Source organism: Berkeleyomyces rouxiae (assembly GCF_048999995.1).
Source record: "Berkeleyomyces rouxiae strain 22BRR77 chromosome Unknown BrBRR77_ptg000003l, whole genome shotgun sequence".
NCBI lineage: Eukaryota > Fungi > Ascomycota > Sordariomycetes > Microascales > Ceratocystidaceae > Berkeleyomyces > Berkeleyomyces rouxiae.
In genome coordinates, this window is record NW_027396493.1 from 1,950,158 (window position 1) to 1,965,792 (window position 15,635).

General features: G+C 52.2%; 5 protein-coding genes across 5 annotated transcripts; 1 reads left to right on the forward strand and 4 right to left on the reverse strand.

The window, feature by feature from the left end:
- Window positions 1-1,094: 1,094 nt before the first annotated feature.
- On the reverse strand, window positions 1,095-1,699 carry BROUX77_003729 (uncharacterized protein; the record flags this gene model as incomplete). Its single annotated transcript, XM_073748413.1, has 2 exons — window positions 1,095-1,319; window positions 1,400-1,699. The coding sequence occupies 2 exons, from the start codon at window positions 1,697-1,699 to the stop codon at window positions 1,095-1,097; spliced, it is 525 nt and encodes a 174-aa protein (XP_073606154.1).
- A 3,270-nt stretch (window positions 1,700-4,969) lies between these two features.
- BROUX77_003730 (uncharacterized protein) lies at window positions 4,970-5,506 on the forward strand (the record flags this gene model as incomplete). Its single annotated transcript, XM_073748414.1, has 1 exon — window positions 4,970-5,506. One exon carries the CDS (start codon window positions 4,970-4,972, stop codon window positions 5,504-5,506), a length of 537 nt encoding a protein of 178 aa, XP_073606155.1.
- A 567-nt stretch (window positions 5,507-6,073) lies between these two features.
- On the reverse strand, window positions 6,074-7,786 carry BROUX77_003731 (uncharacterized protein; the record flags this gene model as incomplete). The annotated part of the gene is made up of 1 exon (XM_073748415.1): window positions 6,074-7,786. One exon carries the CDS (start codon window positions 7,784-7,786, stop codon window positions 6,074-6,076), a length of 1,713 nt encoding a protein of 570 aa, XP_073606156.1.
- Window positions 7,787-8,478: 692 nt separating this feature from the next.
- BROUX77_003732 (uncharacterized protein) lies at window positions 8,479-10,544 on the reverse strand (the record flags this gene model as incomplete). Its single annotated transcript, XM_073748416.1, has 3 exons — window positions 8,479-9,178; window positions 9,249-9,750; window positions 9,911-10,544. 3 exons carry the CDS (start codon window positions 10,542-10,544, stop codon window positions 8,479-8,481), a joined length of 1,836 nt encoding a protein of 611 aa, XP_073606157.1.
- Window positions 10,545-14,251: 3,707 nt separating this feature from the next.
- Window positions 14,252-15,313, reverse strand: BROUX77_003733 (uncharacterized protein; the record flags this gene model as incomplete). The annotated part of the gene is made up of 1 exon (XM_073748417.1): window positions 14,252-15,313. The coding sequence occupies one exon, from the start codon at window positions 15,311-15,313 to the stop codon at window positions 14,252-14,254; it is 1,062 nt and encodes a 353-aa protein (XP_073606158.1).
- Window positions 15,314-15,635: the final 322 nt, after the last annotated feature.

Genomic DNA, 15,635 nt, shown 5'->3' on the forward strand with positions numbered 1-15,635 from the left:
TTGTGTGGTATCAAAGTCAATGCTTATTATTCCCTTCGTATAGTCACTTGTAAGTTGAACTGAGGGTTTTATTGGTAAATACTGAGGAGTGTTGTGCTATCTACGGGTATTTAAGAGGAGGTGGTGATGTTTTGTGAGGCGTTCACATGTGGCGCTGAGTGTTATTAGGGTTAGAGTTACACAACAACATTGCTGCATACTTGACTTGATATTCTCCCAAGTCCTGGCATGGCCCAGGTTTAGATCAACACCCAAGAATAGCTTGAGATTTGCTAACTACATGAATACATAACTGGTCGCCTGTCGTTAGCTTCTGATCCACACCCTCATATGCGTGAAACATTATCTACTATCTGTTGGTTAATTAGTGTGCACTTATGAGCCTTTGTGATATTTCACCTGGCTGGGACTTGCAAATATGCTCTGCTATGGAGTAATGGCAACCCTCGATGGCTCTGTGAAAACAAGTACACCACCCTGTACAATATAGAGAACCTTCCTGTTGTCCTCTCTGATATCCGGACATTCTATCAGTATTAATTTCAGCTTTGATCCTGTCTTTGTCCACGTTTGGGAGGGCAGTCTGGCTGGGAACCAACAAGTTCAAATCGATTTCTTCGCATTTGCTCAAGCCGTGAGACGTGACACAATAAGTGCTGTTTCTTCTATCCAACGTCTCGAGTCTTGAACAATTTGAAGCAACTATTTCCCCCTGTCTACGCAATTGAATTGAATGTCTTTTTTTTTTACCCGTCTAGTCGCGAGGTATTCTCGACATGCGACAGGGGACTAAAACTAGTACCAAGAAATACATAGTTACAGAAGCAAAAGAACCAAGAACCCAGAATCATGTATACAGAAAATCCCCACTGCTTGAAGTATAATGACGGAGGGTCCCCTGACCGCCCAGCGCAATGGCTGTCCTTCGCTTGTGAGGCTTTAAACAAGACCCCAAGTCTCGGCCTTTACACTGTAGAAGACCAAACCCAAAAGAAAGATAGAACATGACAAAGGAAAAGTAACAAAAGGAAAGACCGGATATAGAGAGAGAAAGGGAAAACGAGGAAACAGAAGAGAGTGGCAGCGCGTGCGCGCTAAGTCGAGAGGCTCGGAGGAGCCCCCGCACCGGGAGGTGGAGGGACGGGCGGTTGTAGGCTCGACGGGGAGCGAGCGGGGAGATCGAAGACCTGTGAGTGCGCCTCAGTCCTCGCACGGCGGTGGGCGAGCAGCACAGTGGGTGCTTTGGCTGCCTTGACGACCAGCCAGGTGGCCCCGCGCTTGGTGCCTATCAGCTTCTGGAAGAAGCTGCGGGACACCCGCTGTGGGTTCCGGGGGCAGACCTAAACATGCTCTGGGCGGTCTCCGATCCGCAGAGGGGGCAGGAGAGCATGGCGTCCACATGTTCGAAGCGGCGATGGTAGGCCGCAAAGTCGCCATGGCCGGACAGAGCAGTCAGCACTGCGCGAGCGAGCTTGCGACCGGTCTCGTCAAGGAGACTTGTCCAAGCCTTCTTGGGAGACTCAACCGGTCGACGCAGATGAGGTCTGATGACGCGTCCCTCCTCTGCCCACCAGGCGCGGAACGCGGAGTCGAGGCGGGAGCGGAAATAGCTGCGGGCCCAAGAGAGCGACATGCTGTCCAGCCAAGTGTTTGTCCTGGCCTCCAGTTTCGCCTGCTCGTCGGCGAGCTCATTGCCCATGATGTCCGAGTGGCCCGGGACCCAAATAGCCTCCACCTCGGGAGGGCCGTCTAGCCACGGCCTTGGCTGCGGATGGTCAACTGAATTGAAAGTCTTTATTTAACCTGTCTACTCGCGAGGGATTCTCGGCATACGACAGGGGACCATTGCTGGTACCAGAAATACATACAGCTGTTTAAAAACCAGCACCCGAATCCGCCTATAGATAGTTGCACTGGCGAAGTGTAATGACGTGCAGTTTCCCACCGCCCAGCTGCTAGGACTGTCCCTCTCTTGTGCAACCTCCAAACAAAACCCGGAATCCTGGCTAACTGCTGTAGTACCGCGCAAAAAGCGCAACAACCCCAAACCATCCCCCAAAGAAAAAGTGGAACCAAAACCAGCGCAGCCCTGCTGTGGAGCTACCATCCCCACCAACATTCGCTCGTCGGCTAAAGGGCGGGAAAACGAGAAAAATTCTCGCAGACGAGCCAATCAGCGGACGTGGCCTGGGGGCTCTCGAAAGAGCGAAAAACCACGGCCAGATGAGCCTCCAGAAGTCTGGTGATCGTGGGACCTGAAGAAAGAAAAGTTGGCGTAACCGTAGCGTGCGCAATGGATGAGGCACAGCGATACGGTTCCCGCGCCACGGGGCGGACTACCTGAACCTTCCAGAAAGGCGGTCCATCGAGAGTGAGTGTGTCTCCCTGAGGTGCAGTGCAGAGTGCTCGAGGGGCCGACGGTCGTAGCGGTGGTGAGAAAAGGGGCGAACGTCGACGAGATCAACCCACGAGAGGGGAAAAAGACGGGCTCAAGGCCTCACAACTCGAAAAAAGAATAGACGCAGCTTTGGGGATATGTGCGCGCTCGTTCAAGCCCACAACGAGGGGGGAATGTTCGTTTTTTGGCGAGGGGGCGACATCTTGAACTCAAAGGTGCCACCCCGAGGGTTGTAGGAGGGAAGGTTGAGCGGATGGTCAACGTCGGGACGTAACCAGTCCGCGCAAATTGTTTGGGCTCTCCGAAGATGCCCCTCGGAGGTTCCGGGTTTGACGTCCCAGGACGTGAGTCTTCTCACCGCTGCCATTTTGTCCGAGCAGATCCAGACTTTGCGGCACCGCGGTTTGACCCGCATGTCGACGGCGGTTATGGTCTCGGCGATGGCTAGCACTTCGGCGTCGTGCACCTCGGCTCCTGTCTACGCAAGAAAAAAAAAACGGCAATGGCGAGTGTGAAAGTCTCTGCGGCAGCCAAAGATATCCCGCTCACATGCCGTCATCAGCATAAAGGAGCAATTGTGGACAGCAACAGCGTAACGATCAAAAGATTGGAGACACGGGGAATCGAACCCCGGACCTGATCCAGGCCAGGAAGCCGGAGCTTCCGAGATGCTAAGGATCCGTCATACCACTAGACCATGTCCCCGAAGACAATCGCCGCGATGAGTCGGAGATGGAGACACGGGGAATCGAACCCCGGACCTGATCCATGCACCGGTTGGTTGAACCATGCTAAGGATCCGTCATACCACTAGACCATGTCCCCCCTCAATCTGTTGAGACTGCAGGCCGCAAGCGGGTCCTTTCAAGCACGTCCGGTTTCGGCGCCGAATGATAACAGTAGGTAGACGTACAACCTTCCCTCCTACAACCCTCGGGGGGGGGGTACCTTTGAGATCGGCCTCGTCCCCCTCGAGCCTATGCTGAGGGTCTCATGAGGACAGCAGCACGATCCCAATGCTGCTGCCATTCTCGTCTCTTCAACACGACAACGAGCTGCGAAGCCCGAGTCCGCTTTCTCCCAACTTTGAGGGATTTCCTCGCCGTCGACTCGCCCCCTTTTCACGACACCCTCCTCGCGATCGCCGGCCCTTCATCGCCGCCACACACACCAACTCGTGGATCCATCTTTGCAACTCGGGACTGTCCATTTGAAGGTTCAGACAGTCCATCACCTTCTTTTCTGTTTCTTTTGTCTTTCCTTTGTCCTGCTGTGGCACTCGGGGACTGCATCGGGCCTTAGCCATGGTTCGGTGCGGCGGCCACTTCGAAAAGCGGAAGGATACGCTCCTAGCCTCCGGAGGCTCACCTGGTATGGTTTTTCACCCGCTCAACGACTCGGGTTTTTCCATGCCACGCTGGTTGTGATGGTCGACTTTGTGTCTGGCCACGTTTCTCGGTCGAACGAATGTTGGTGGGGATGGTTAACTCTTTGTGGGGGTTAGGGTTTATCTGGGGAAAATGTTTTTCTTTTTTTTTTCTTTTGTACATGTGTTTCTTGCTGCTCATAGCGGAGTGTGAACCACTGGTTCTTCGGGGCTTGGGGATGGTGCGCCATCCCGAACACACAGAAACTATGCGGCGTGTCGAGCGGAGGACTTTAAATTTCCATCCGGTAACCAATCCGGCGTCGTTTGATCTTAGTGATTCCGGTAGACGTTAAATAAAGTCAAGTCAAGTCAAGTCAAGTAGGTAGACGTAAAAGAAGAAAATCAAATCAAATCGACGCCGAATGTTTTTGGCGAATAACGGCAGCGTTTGGTGCCGAAGAGTGACTCCGGTTACACGGGCAGGCAGTTCGTAGTGGAGGATCCCGGCGGTAGGTTCCGGCGACGGGACAAGATGCCGGGGTCTGAGTGTCTCATCGGTCAAAGAGGCAGCCCAAAGTTGCGAGCTAAGATATGTAAGAAGTTTAGTTAATTGAATAGTTAGTAGCAATTTTAGTGAGCGGAAAGGTGCGGCACAGATCATAAGGTCTGGAGTTTGCCGCCTCACGCCTGGAATCTTAAGATATAACGCGTGACTCTGAAGTCACCAGAGTTGGTGGTAGCGTTTGACCTATGGCACATGACCTCAACTCAACGACGGTAGCTCTCTTCCAGCAAATATGACGTGGATTACTAGTATTGCGGCTTCTAAAATGTATCTACTTTACGTGTTATCGTCGAATAACAACTAGTTACATGCTTTGCCTTTGATCAAGTGTGTTGCAAGGCGATCACCGCTATATAGCTTCGCCTGTATTTAAGGGGCGAGGCTACGTTTCAGTTCCAGCTCTGGCTAATACATCATCACCTCATTCTGTTTCATTCAATTCAATTTCTCCCCTTATATTCAAACTCTAGCACGTTATGAGCCCAGGACAATTACTCTGCGCCAGCATTCCTATCCAAACAATTCCTATCGTCTCTATCAAGATCCCTTTTATTTCTTCCACAAACTTTCTCCCTCCTAAACACCTCCTTTTCTCATGTACACCTCCAATATGAGTTTTTTTGCTCTCCCTGCTCCGATGCCTGCTCTTCCACTTATTCCCATTCTTACAGAAGATAGCGACTTTAGGGAATGGCAGTCCCAACTCATGTTTCTGGCGAACTCCAGACAATTCCTGCCTGCAATTGAACAGCCTCTTGCTGATATTGTAGACATGACCGACAACGTTAAGAAGATCCTCAATCTGAGAGCAAAAGAGGCTCTGTCTCTCTATGTCGAAAAAAACCTTCTACGATCCGTGGCCAGCAACTTCAAAAACGACCCCTCCATAGATGCATTCACTGTGCTGTCCAAGCTCGAAGCTCACTTTAGCATAGGAGATTTCCGCGGTAAAGCCTCGGCCTGGCGCGTCCTCAAAGATCTTGAAAACCCCTCCATCATTTCGGACCCTGTCTTGTATACCTATCAAGTCATGCTTGCATTCGACGATATAGCCGCGAACGGTCTCAAGATTCCGGCTGCTGATCAAATTGCTTGGATATGCGACGGTCTTCGCTCAACTGTATCCAGAATGGTACCAAAAACAGAGGACCAGGTTCTTCTCGCTTCCCACTGATCAATGGCTAACAGTTTCCTATTTCCTGGCTGAAGTGAAGAATTCTTTCCTTCCAAAGCCTGTTGACGAAAAACCTGAGCCACGGGTCTCCTTCAGAAACTCTGCAAAGCGGAAGAGCGGTAGGCAGCGAAGGAAGATAGAGAAGCGTCAGAAACAAACTCAAACTCACGGCAGGCCGGGAAACATACGGTGCTCATTCCACCACTCCTCGACTCATACGGATGAGGAGTGTTTTGCTCAAAAAAAGGAGCGTCGAATTAAGGCCGAGGTAGACCCTTGGATGCCCGGCTCCGGCTCCGGCTCCGGCTGGTCCTTTGCTGATTAACTATTAATACTTAATATAACCAGTTATGTGTTATGAAATGCTATCTCCAGTGAGATCCTAACAGTTGATGGGTAAATAAAAACCACAGAGACGTGGTATCTACAGGGAGGGTTAGCAGCACATAGCCCTGAAGCCACCAGCAAATGAGTGTAAGAAGTTTTGCCACAGTGATGGAAATAAAATATATGACAAGATGAAGCATGTATGCAAAAACTAACAGTATGATAAAAGTCTCTCCACACTCACGCTCTCGTAAACCCTCTAGTCTTATTATCCTTCATCCTGCGCTCCTTGGCAGCAGTTTTGCGCCGGCGCATCCACGAGCGATTCAAGTCGCCGCGGTTTTCCCAGAACCAAGCCTGGAAATCGCTGGACTCTTCCTGCTTGTCCGCTGAATCTCCGTCGGCCGTGCGCGCTGTACTGCGATGGGCATTTGGGCTTGCCAGGTTGTCGAGGGCGTCCTCCTCGTCGTCCTCGTCAGCATCGTCTTGGTCGTTGTCGTCGGGGAAAAAGAGTCGCATGCGGCTTGGATGCGCTGTGTCGGGCGTGGGGGCCGCGCTACGGAGCCCGCGCGCTTCAAAGTCTTGGCGGGTGAAGGGGGTCATGGGCGGCTGGGCGAGCCGGGAGGTCTTGGGGGTCTCAGCCTCGGATTCAATATCGGAACCGCTGGCGCCGGCGCCAAAGAAACTAAAGGGCTCTTCGTCATTGGTGGCAGCTTCGGTGTCGGCTTCGGGCTTCTTCTTGTAAAGAGCTTCGAGAGGATGGACCTTGCTGGGTGTTGCGGGCGGCGGAGGGATTTTGATGGTTAGACTCTTCATGGAGCCTGAGGTCGTTGGTCTCTCGTCGAGCTTTGAGGGGTCAGACTCGGCGATAGGCGCAAAGGGAGTTGGCGCAGGACCATCGGTCATTTCAACATCGGATTTCTCCTCTTCACTGTCGCCTTCTTCCTCCTCAGATGAGTCCTCAGGTGAAGAGGAATCCTCCTCGGACGAGGACTCCTCACTGCTCGTTGTGTCGTCTGCTTCTTCAACCGGCGGCTTTGTTATGGGCTTCGTTTCCGCTGTGTTCTTTTTCACCACCAATTTCTCCTCTTCGTCTTCATCACTACTGCTGCTTTCAGACTCTGATGAAGAAGATTCCGATTCAGCTGTCTTTTTAGACACGGGTGCCGGGGCAGGCTTGGGGGCGTCGCGCAAGAATGTCGGGAATTTGACGGCATGCTCGTACTCATGGGCAACAATCTCACGGTTAGATTTGCCGTCTTTGCCCCTCTTCTTGCTTTTAGCGCCAATCTTGATCTCGGGCATGGGCTTTCCATGGGGAACAACCGTCTTGATGAGACACTCCTGCTTGTCGGTGTACTTGGAGCGCACCTCGCGAACCTCCTTGTCCTTTTTGTCTTTCTTACTATCCTTGTCCTCCTTTTTGGATCTGACCTTGGTCTTAACAGACTTGCGGGCTTGCTCTGGCGTCACAGTCCAGCCACGCTTGACTTTGCGATCATCTTCCAGCACGATGCCTTGCTTGACGTCGCGGTCCTTCTTGCGTTTCTTGGATGACACGACCTCGGTGCCGTCAAAGTCGATGACGATCTTCTTGCGTTTCTTGGGAGATGTCCCGACGTCAGGCTCAGGCACATATTCGGGCTTCGGCGGGCGGGCCTTGTCGACTCGCATCTTGTTGCCGCGTAGTGTTGCGCCGTTTAGCTTCTTTTTGAGTTTCTCGGCCGCCTCGGTGGGCAGATCGACGAATCCGTAGGGCCGGTCCGGAAAAGTGTCGAGCGTGTGAAGCGAGACGTTCCGGGCGTTGGTGAGCACCGCAGACGGGATGACTATGTTCAGTAGGTCGGCATCCAGTGGCGAGATATGCAGGCGAACATAACCTGGGTCGGCGGGCGCAAGTTTCGGGTCGGTCCTGTCCTTGGACGAGGCGGGCTTGGAAGCGGGAAGGCTCATTCGGGGGGGACGCCGCAATCAGGGACACTCAAAAGAAAAGAAAAGCACGGGGGAGAAACAACGAGAGAAGACCGGCTGGTTGGGTCGGGAGACGTTCTTTTCCTCCTTCCGGTGGATGTTCAGAAGCGGCGGATTTCGCTATGAGAGATGGAGTCGGCGCAGAAACTGATGCACTTGTTCACACACAAAAAACGCAGAGCATGTTTCGATCGCGAAGATGCGAACAGGAAACAAAATGGAAATAAATTTGCGGTCGATCGAGGTAGCAAAAAAGTGGGGCGGGAGTTGGTGCCATGGCTGGAGAAGGTACGTGCCAATCCGCTTGTTTTGACACCCGCATGCTGGTGCCAGCCTCACATCACATATGTAGCGAACACTTTTATCGCACTTTTTGCTTGTGTCGCGTGAGACATTACAGGCCCTTTTGGCCTTTTCGACGATATATTCGCGGCGCGATGGCGGGAAAGTCTAGCAGAAGGAGACCAAAACAAAGCACTGCAAATGTAGGGGTCCGCAGACCTAAAACACACTTCTTGATATCTACAAGCCTCATAAAATTCCACAACAGCAAAAGGATATCTTGTAAAACAGCACAAAGGACCGCCGCCGCTTGAGTAGAAATAAACCAAATCCCAAGACCCTCAGCCAACACTTCCCTTTGGCCGTCTCTCGTACTCGTATACTTGCCGGGCTCATACAATAAAACAATCTAGGTCTCCCGACCACATGGCATGTAGCCAGTTCGGCTCGTCGCCTGTCTGTGAGACTAGCCCCTCGTCCTGAAACTTCCATGTCTTGCGCAGCGCATCGATGGCTGTCAGGATGTAGCCCCAGGGCACTGTGGTCCAGATATCGATGAGCCGGTTTATGATCCACTGGCGGCGCTCGGCATCGTGGCTTTCGGCGCCGGCCATGAAGAGCGGCCAGACGGCGCCCTTGAAGTGGACATCGTCCTTGCCGACATCAGCCATGTTGCGGAAAATTTCAGCCACAAAGTCCTCGACGCGCACGGGCACGGCATCTCTCACCATGGGCACCGCGCGGATCACGTACAGGCAGATTGCTGCACGATGTGACGCGGCAACGCGCTCGCGACTGGTGGCGTCATTGAATATGGCTATGCTAGGGATGCTGGACACCCACTGGCGCAGGTCGTAGTTTTGTGCCTTTTCAATGAGGCGAAGAGCCTCAGAAATCGTATCGGCTTGGTCGCGGGTGTGCATGTGATTGGCTAATTGCGAGGCCGCGGGTATGATTTCTAGCATGAAAACTGGACAGCAAAGATAGCTATTTGACTGGGTCCGGGAGAGCACTGGAAGAAGTTCCATGATGTGGTTTCCAACATTGACGCAACGGGAGGTCGACATGAGCGTCGACCCGAGGATGTGATAGCTAGTTATGTGCTAGTCAGCAAGGGCACCCACCGTCAGTAGTGCATAGGCTCAAAACAAAGATCACTTACATGAGAAAGGTGGCCACGACATTATCAGAAATCTCTTTGCTAATACACCACTGATTCTCAGTATTCCCAGAGCGCGCTAAGCTGGCCAATAGTCTGCTACCACCCTGGAGATGCGAGCGCCAGCCGCCAGTGCCAAAGTCAATCAGCTCTATATTAACAAAAAAGTAGGCAGCCATGATGGCAAGCTCGCGACTGCCGTTCTCGCTATTGGCGACAACAGAGCGCATGTGCATAATGGCGCGTTGCTTCGCTGCGAGGCCATCCATAAAGGTTCGTTGAGCCTCGGGGTGATTAGACCGTAGAGCCATAAAATGATCGCCAATGGGACCATTCGGGGGGAGACCGACGGGGGGCAGCTGGTATAGATTGGAAATATGCAGTGCTGAGGTGGCAATCAAGAGGTTCATGAGAACAGGATGCTCCATTGCGATGGGAATGATGCCGCGGAAAGGATTGACATTGAAGGCATCATGTGCAACCATGTCCTTGGTTACACGGTGAACTAGAAAGTGTCAGTTGGCGAAACTAATAGAGAAAGAGAGAGACATGGAATAGAGGATTTGGTAGTGAAGATAAAAAGGGACGGCATGAGAAAGATATATATAAGATAGTAGAAACGCATAATGCAGATAATGGGAGACTATGAGTAGAGGTCGACTCACAGTAGTGCAAATATCGTTTTGCTGAATAGCTTTGGTCCACGAATAGGGGATCGAGAGAAGACCCAGGACTGGGTACATATGGTACAAGAGTATTTTGAGAATTGGCATCCTCTTCAGTCTTTGGTGCCGGGCTATATGGCAACTGTTCATGAGCAGGAGCCGGGGATCCCACAGCTTGCTGAGTGGTAGTAGTAGTACTATCCGACTGTTCAGGCGACTTTGCATCTAGAGAAGCAGTTGATGATGGTGACGAGAAGGGGCTATTTTCAAAGACGATTTTCTGAAAGGAGTGTGAGGGCGTCTCGGTGTCATGGGTATTGTTTTTAAGTTGATATGACACGGCGGGAGCAACAGTGACCGCCCCGGGCCGGGTAGTGGTAGCGGAGGCAGCATCCCGAGCAGCAGGTGAAGTAGGGGTGTTTTTGGCAGCATTCCCCCTTGCATTGCCGTTGGTGGTTCCCCCGACCCACTGTGTCCAAACAAACAGCTTGTCATAGCCGAGACATTCTTGGCCACCAATGGCGCATTTGTTGCATGTGGGCTGGGATCTATCACAGCGGAGCCGGCGTCTGCGGCAGTTGTGACAGGCCTTGGTGGATGAGTCCCGGCCCCGCGCAGGGAATTTGGTGGACATTAGAAGCGGGTGGTAGTAGGGAGAACACCGAGTGCCAGACACTCGGAAGGCCGGATAGCAGAGTCGGAGCCGGAGGGGGCTGTTAGTGGATTGAACGTTGGGGTGGGGAAGAAGAGCAGAACAGACGACCCCGTGTGGTGTGATGGAGGGTAAAATGTCTGAGTAGGTTCTAATTGCCGGGTATGTGGGGTGATTGGACAATCTGGAGAACGAATAAGACGCCGGTGAGAGTGCCCCGATGCTATGGTAGTAGTACTAGGCCAGAGCGGGGGGCACAACGCCGAGCCTATATTGAAGCACAAGCAACTATGTATGGGCACAAGCGCTGGAACAGTCACTTATCACTTGTAACTTGTACACAGAGCAGAGCAGGAAAGATGACACTCCAAGTAGAAAAGGACTGAGCTAGCCTGGTTACTAGATAGTCACAGGCTGGTAGTATCAAGCCCGTGTTGCACAAGGCCAGAGGGCTGCTCGTGTGACCCAAGGCTACAACGAAGATTAGAGAGATACGGCGAGCGAGCGAGTGAGACAGTTGCAAAGCAAAGTCCGAAAGAGCCAGCAGCAGAGCTTTGGGTGGTGGAGGAGAAGTGACGGGGGTGAGATGGTGGAATGAGAGGGTGTATGTGTGTGTGAGTGCATGAATGCAAGTGTAAGTGCAAGTGCAAGTGGGAGTGGGAGTGAGAGTGAGAGTGTGTAAGTGACAGGCAAGAGACGCAACAATCAACAGGGAGGCCTGAACGGGCTGAGCAATGGTATATTGAAAAGAGACACGAAGATGAAGATAGAGATAGAGATAGACAGAACAAAGACAGAGACAGAGACAGAGACACAGCGCCCAGACAAACAAACAGGCCTCTTTCACGGCAGCCTTTTCCCTGCAGGTTGAGTGTTCGGAACAAGCGACGAGACCTTCCGGCGGGCCTTTTGTCGTTGATGCGCAGATCAAGGCGGACAGCAAGAGAGAAAGAGAGGAAGGGCGTCGGGAGAATTGGCGGAAATAGAGGAGCGGGAAGAAAAATATACAGAAAAAAAAGTTAATAAAAAGCTGACCAACCTAAAAATACACTGTAGGAATGCGCTGATGGAACGGGCTTGACAGACAGACGTGCCAGGCTGTCGCTCCGGCGCGGGCTCTCGGTGCTACAGGTGGCCTGAAGCCCTGGAACAGTTGATCTGCAGCGCAGTGCAGCAGCCGAGTTACAGTGGCAGTCCGGGGCAGCCCAGGGCAGAAGCCAGCGGAGCACAGTGAGCGCTATGGCTACTGGGGGGCTAAGCGAGAAAAAAGAAAAAAGGGCCCCGTTTTTGACGTGGGATGGAAGAGAAGAAAGCCCAGGGTCCAGAAGAGAAGACCGATGATTCGGAATATTGCCCAGATCTACTTCAGTGTTTTTCTTCGACCGTGTCGCAAATGACAGGACAGACACGGAGCACTCCGTCTTTTTCGAGGACTTGGACTTGGGCTCAAGCTTACCTCCTCGTCACCTGCTCCATCGACACACACACGGCGGACCAAGTATTACACCACATTTGTGCATGAATACGACCTGCTCCCTGAATCTCCAGCCCAGCCAGGCCTTATCAGAACCAATCTCTGAGCCGGCGCTTCGCTTCTGGCCGCCTTGTTCCCCAATGGCTTGACCACCTGGAAATGAAAAAAAAGAGAATAAAAAAATTAACCTCTGCCATCTCTCTCGTTTTTCCCGCACAACCGAGTCATGCACGATGCAAAAAAAAAAAAAGAAATACGGCGTCTAAAAATACTTGCCCCATACCGGAAGATGTGACTCCGAGTGCTCGTTTAATCCTGTCAAGTCAGCTCAGTCCTCCGTAAAGACAACCACTCACGATTGTCTGATCGCTTCTTTACAACTAGCTCACTCGCTATCGTCATATCCTTGTGCTTGTGGTCTGCCTTTTCCCGCGGAAACGCCCTCTTTTACGTTACATTCCGGCACAGTATGTAGAGGGCCAAGAGGCAGCCCTGTAATGCCAAGCCCGGGGCGGGGCGCTTACGACGGGGCGGAAAGACAGGTGAGGGCGGGAAGTCCAGAACGAGGGACAAGGACAAGGACAAGCAAGCATGTACACTCGTATACAACCAAGGCGCGGTGGACGCCTATCAACGTTTGCGATGAGCGTCAGGTTCATCGTTACTACTCACTTGACTTGACTATATTTATATTTACATCGAAATCACTATTCTTTTTTTCCTTCAAGAAGTCTAACATCGCGATTGTTTCCCAACAAATACCATCGCGTAATTGGTGTAGTGGTAACATTAATCGTTGCCATCCAGCAATGATTTCGATTAGCCCTGGGTTCGATTCCCAGATTACGCAGCAAATCTCCGGTCAGACGCCGTCATTAATGACAGCATCTAACTTTTGGGCCTCTGTCGTTCCATGTCAATTTTTTTTCTTTCAACGTGTAGAAATGCGAGTAGACAGGTAAATAAAGAATCAATCAATCAATCAACGTGCAGAAATCGTGCAGAAATCGTTGATCCTGGCTAGTCGTTCCGTCAAACCAAGTCAAAAAAATCAGAGTAGACAGGTAAAATAAAGACAATCAAATCAAATCAAATCAAAATAAAAAAAAATCAGACCAAATGGTTCCAGCCACAGCCAATTTCCTTTTCCTTTTTTATTTTCTCTCATGTGCGCCATGACCCCCCCCTGGATCATGTCATACACGACGCGAACAAGGTCTTTGTGTACACGGGAATACCGGGGAACAAGAGGTGCTTTGACGGAATAACATTTTGCCGACGCCAAAAGACTTTAAATTTATCGATAAATTTGCCTATTTATCAAGCACCAGGGCGGTTGGTTTAGGGGTATAACGTTTGCTTCGCATCTTCTGCGGGTCTGCGAAAGGTCACGGGTTCGATTCCCGTACTGTCCAATATAATTTTTTATTTATTTGCAAATGTCCAAGTAGCGAGCTACGTTGTGTTTATTTTTTGTTCTTCACGAGTAAGCAGGTAAAAAAAGATTTCAATTTCAATTTTTTTTTGGACCCAGCCATGGCTTCGGGTCCTGGCGAAAAGAAAAAAGAAAACCGGCATCCCTTGAAAATTGCCCCCTGTCGTATGCCGAGAAGCCTAGCGAGCAGACAGGTTAATAAAGAATTCTAAACTCATCTCAACTCAAACCGGCATCTCTTTAGCCTGCCCCTCGAGATCCGGCAACTCAAGAATCTACGATCATCAGATTACCCGGCCTGAGGAAAGGGAGACAAGAAGGAGGGGAGGGGAGGGACATATTCTGATCTATATCTAATGGATACAACAATGCTTGGATGCATATGCAAACATGTATTTATGTACAGACTCGCCCTTGGAGGCATATTATTTACCGGGTTGCGCACAATGTAACAAGTCACATCCTCCCCGGCCAGAACTATCTGTACGACCGGAATGTCCCACTTGCTTAATCGAGTAGCTCCGACATACCGGGCCGTGGTCTCAGGCATCATCGGGAGCTTCGCCTTGACAGGGCCAACAAAAACAAGACCGGAACAAGTATATAGTTGATCAAACCAAAAGTATGCAGCCCCGGGGATTCCCACGAGGCCACGCACCGTGGTACTCGTCCAGTGCTTTGTAGGTTAGCCAAGGGAGAGCGGACGGGGCTCCGTGTTTTCTACCAGCTGTGGCCATACGTGATATCCCAGCTGCAGATCCGCTAAGGCAATCCATAGTCCTAGCTCATTTGCTTTGTCGAACCCAAGCACGGCGGTACCTCCCCAGCATGTGGATCCCGCTTGATCTTGACTGTCGGCAGCTGATGATGCTGCTGCACATGCTTAAACTCCCGGAACGCTCCTGCTCCCGGCTGCAGACTCGGTGGCAGCCCAGGTGACTGCGGCGGCGAGAAGCCATACTCACACAAGGTCCCACTCGAGAACGAAGGGCTCGACTGCGCCGACGCCACGCCGCCGCACACTTGGAGCTGCGTCGGGTCTCGCGGCTGGACAAAGTCGCCCGGCAACTCGACTAGCGGCGGCGCCGGCTGCGGCGGCGCCAGAGGCTGATACCCTGGCCGCGACGCGGGGCCAGGCGTCGGCGTCGGCGCCAACCTCGGCGAAAGCGAGTGTGGGCGCGGCGACAACGATATGGAGCGGGCAAGGTCAGCCTGGCCCGCCGCATTCGACAGGTCGTGCGGGTTGACGGTGCGCAGGCGACCGTTGCAGAACATAGCGCGCAGTATGCCGGCGTCAAGAAGCTCTGCCTTTTTGACGAGGCGCTGCATCATCTCGTGGCTGGCTGCCTTGAGCTGGCTGCGCACGAAGCCGAGCAGCGCAATGTTGCAGCGGATCTGGTTGTCTTCGCGTAGGTACAGCCCGTCGCTTGGTGCGCCGAGCTGTAGTAGGCCGAGCTCGGTGGGTGCTGGCGGCTCGCCCGGCTCATTGCCGGCGATGCGGTAGGTGGTGCGCAGGTCGACGCCCATGGGCGCGTAAATGTGCGTCTGTAGGCCCCACGGAGTGTCGTGGAAGCAGCCCTTGAAGCTAATTTTGCCGGCTCCCAAGGAGCCCAGACCGGGGACGTATTGGATCCGCTCGGTGATCTCATACCACGTGGAGTAGAACTCATCGGCGGCGGCGTTCCGCGGTGCCGGGATTGGGGCATGGGACAAGACAAGCGGGTTGAGGGTTATGATTTCTGAGTGGGCATGGAGAATATCTAGAGCCAGCTGGCGGGGTATGAAGCTGGGAATAGGGGTGATGATGGTGTAGCTGTCCTTTTTCCGCATAATTCTAGACATGTCGGTAGAGACAACAACCCAAGACACGGATTGGGGCGAAAGGACGGATTAAAGCTGCCAAGAACATGCGCGGGGTCGAAAATGTGAGCGCCACCTGACTAGCTTGGCGATTTTATTATGATGTATCAAGTGAAAAAGAAAAAAAAAAGGAAAGAAGAGTTTATGGAGAAGGCGTGAGTTGGGGGGAGTGACAAATAAATCAAAGAACCAAGCCGTGAAAGAAAACGCCCCGAGAAGCCTGGTGAAAGAAGAAAAGAAACAACATGCTGCAGCTATAACGAGAGAGCCTCGTGCTGTGTTAGCCTGACGTGCCGTCATGTGA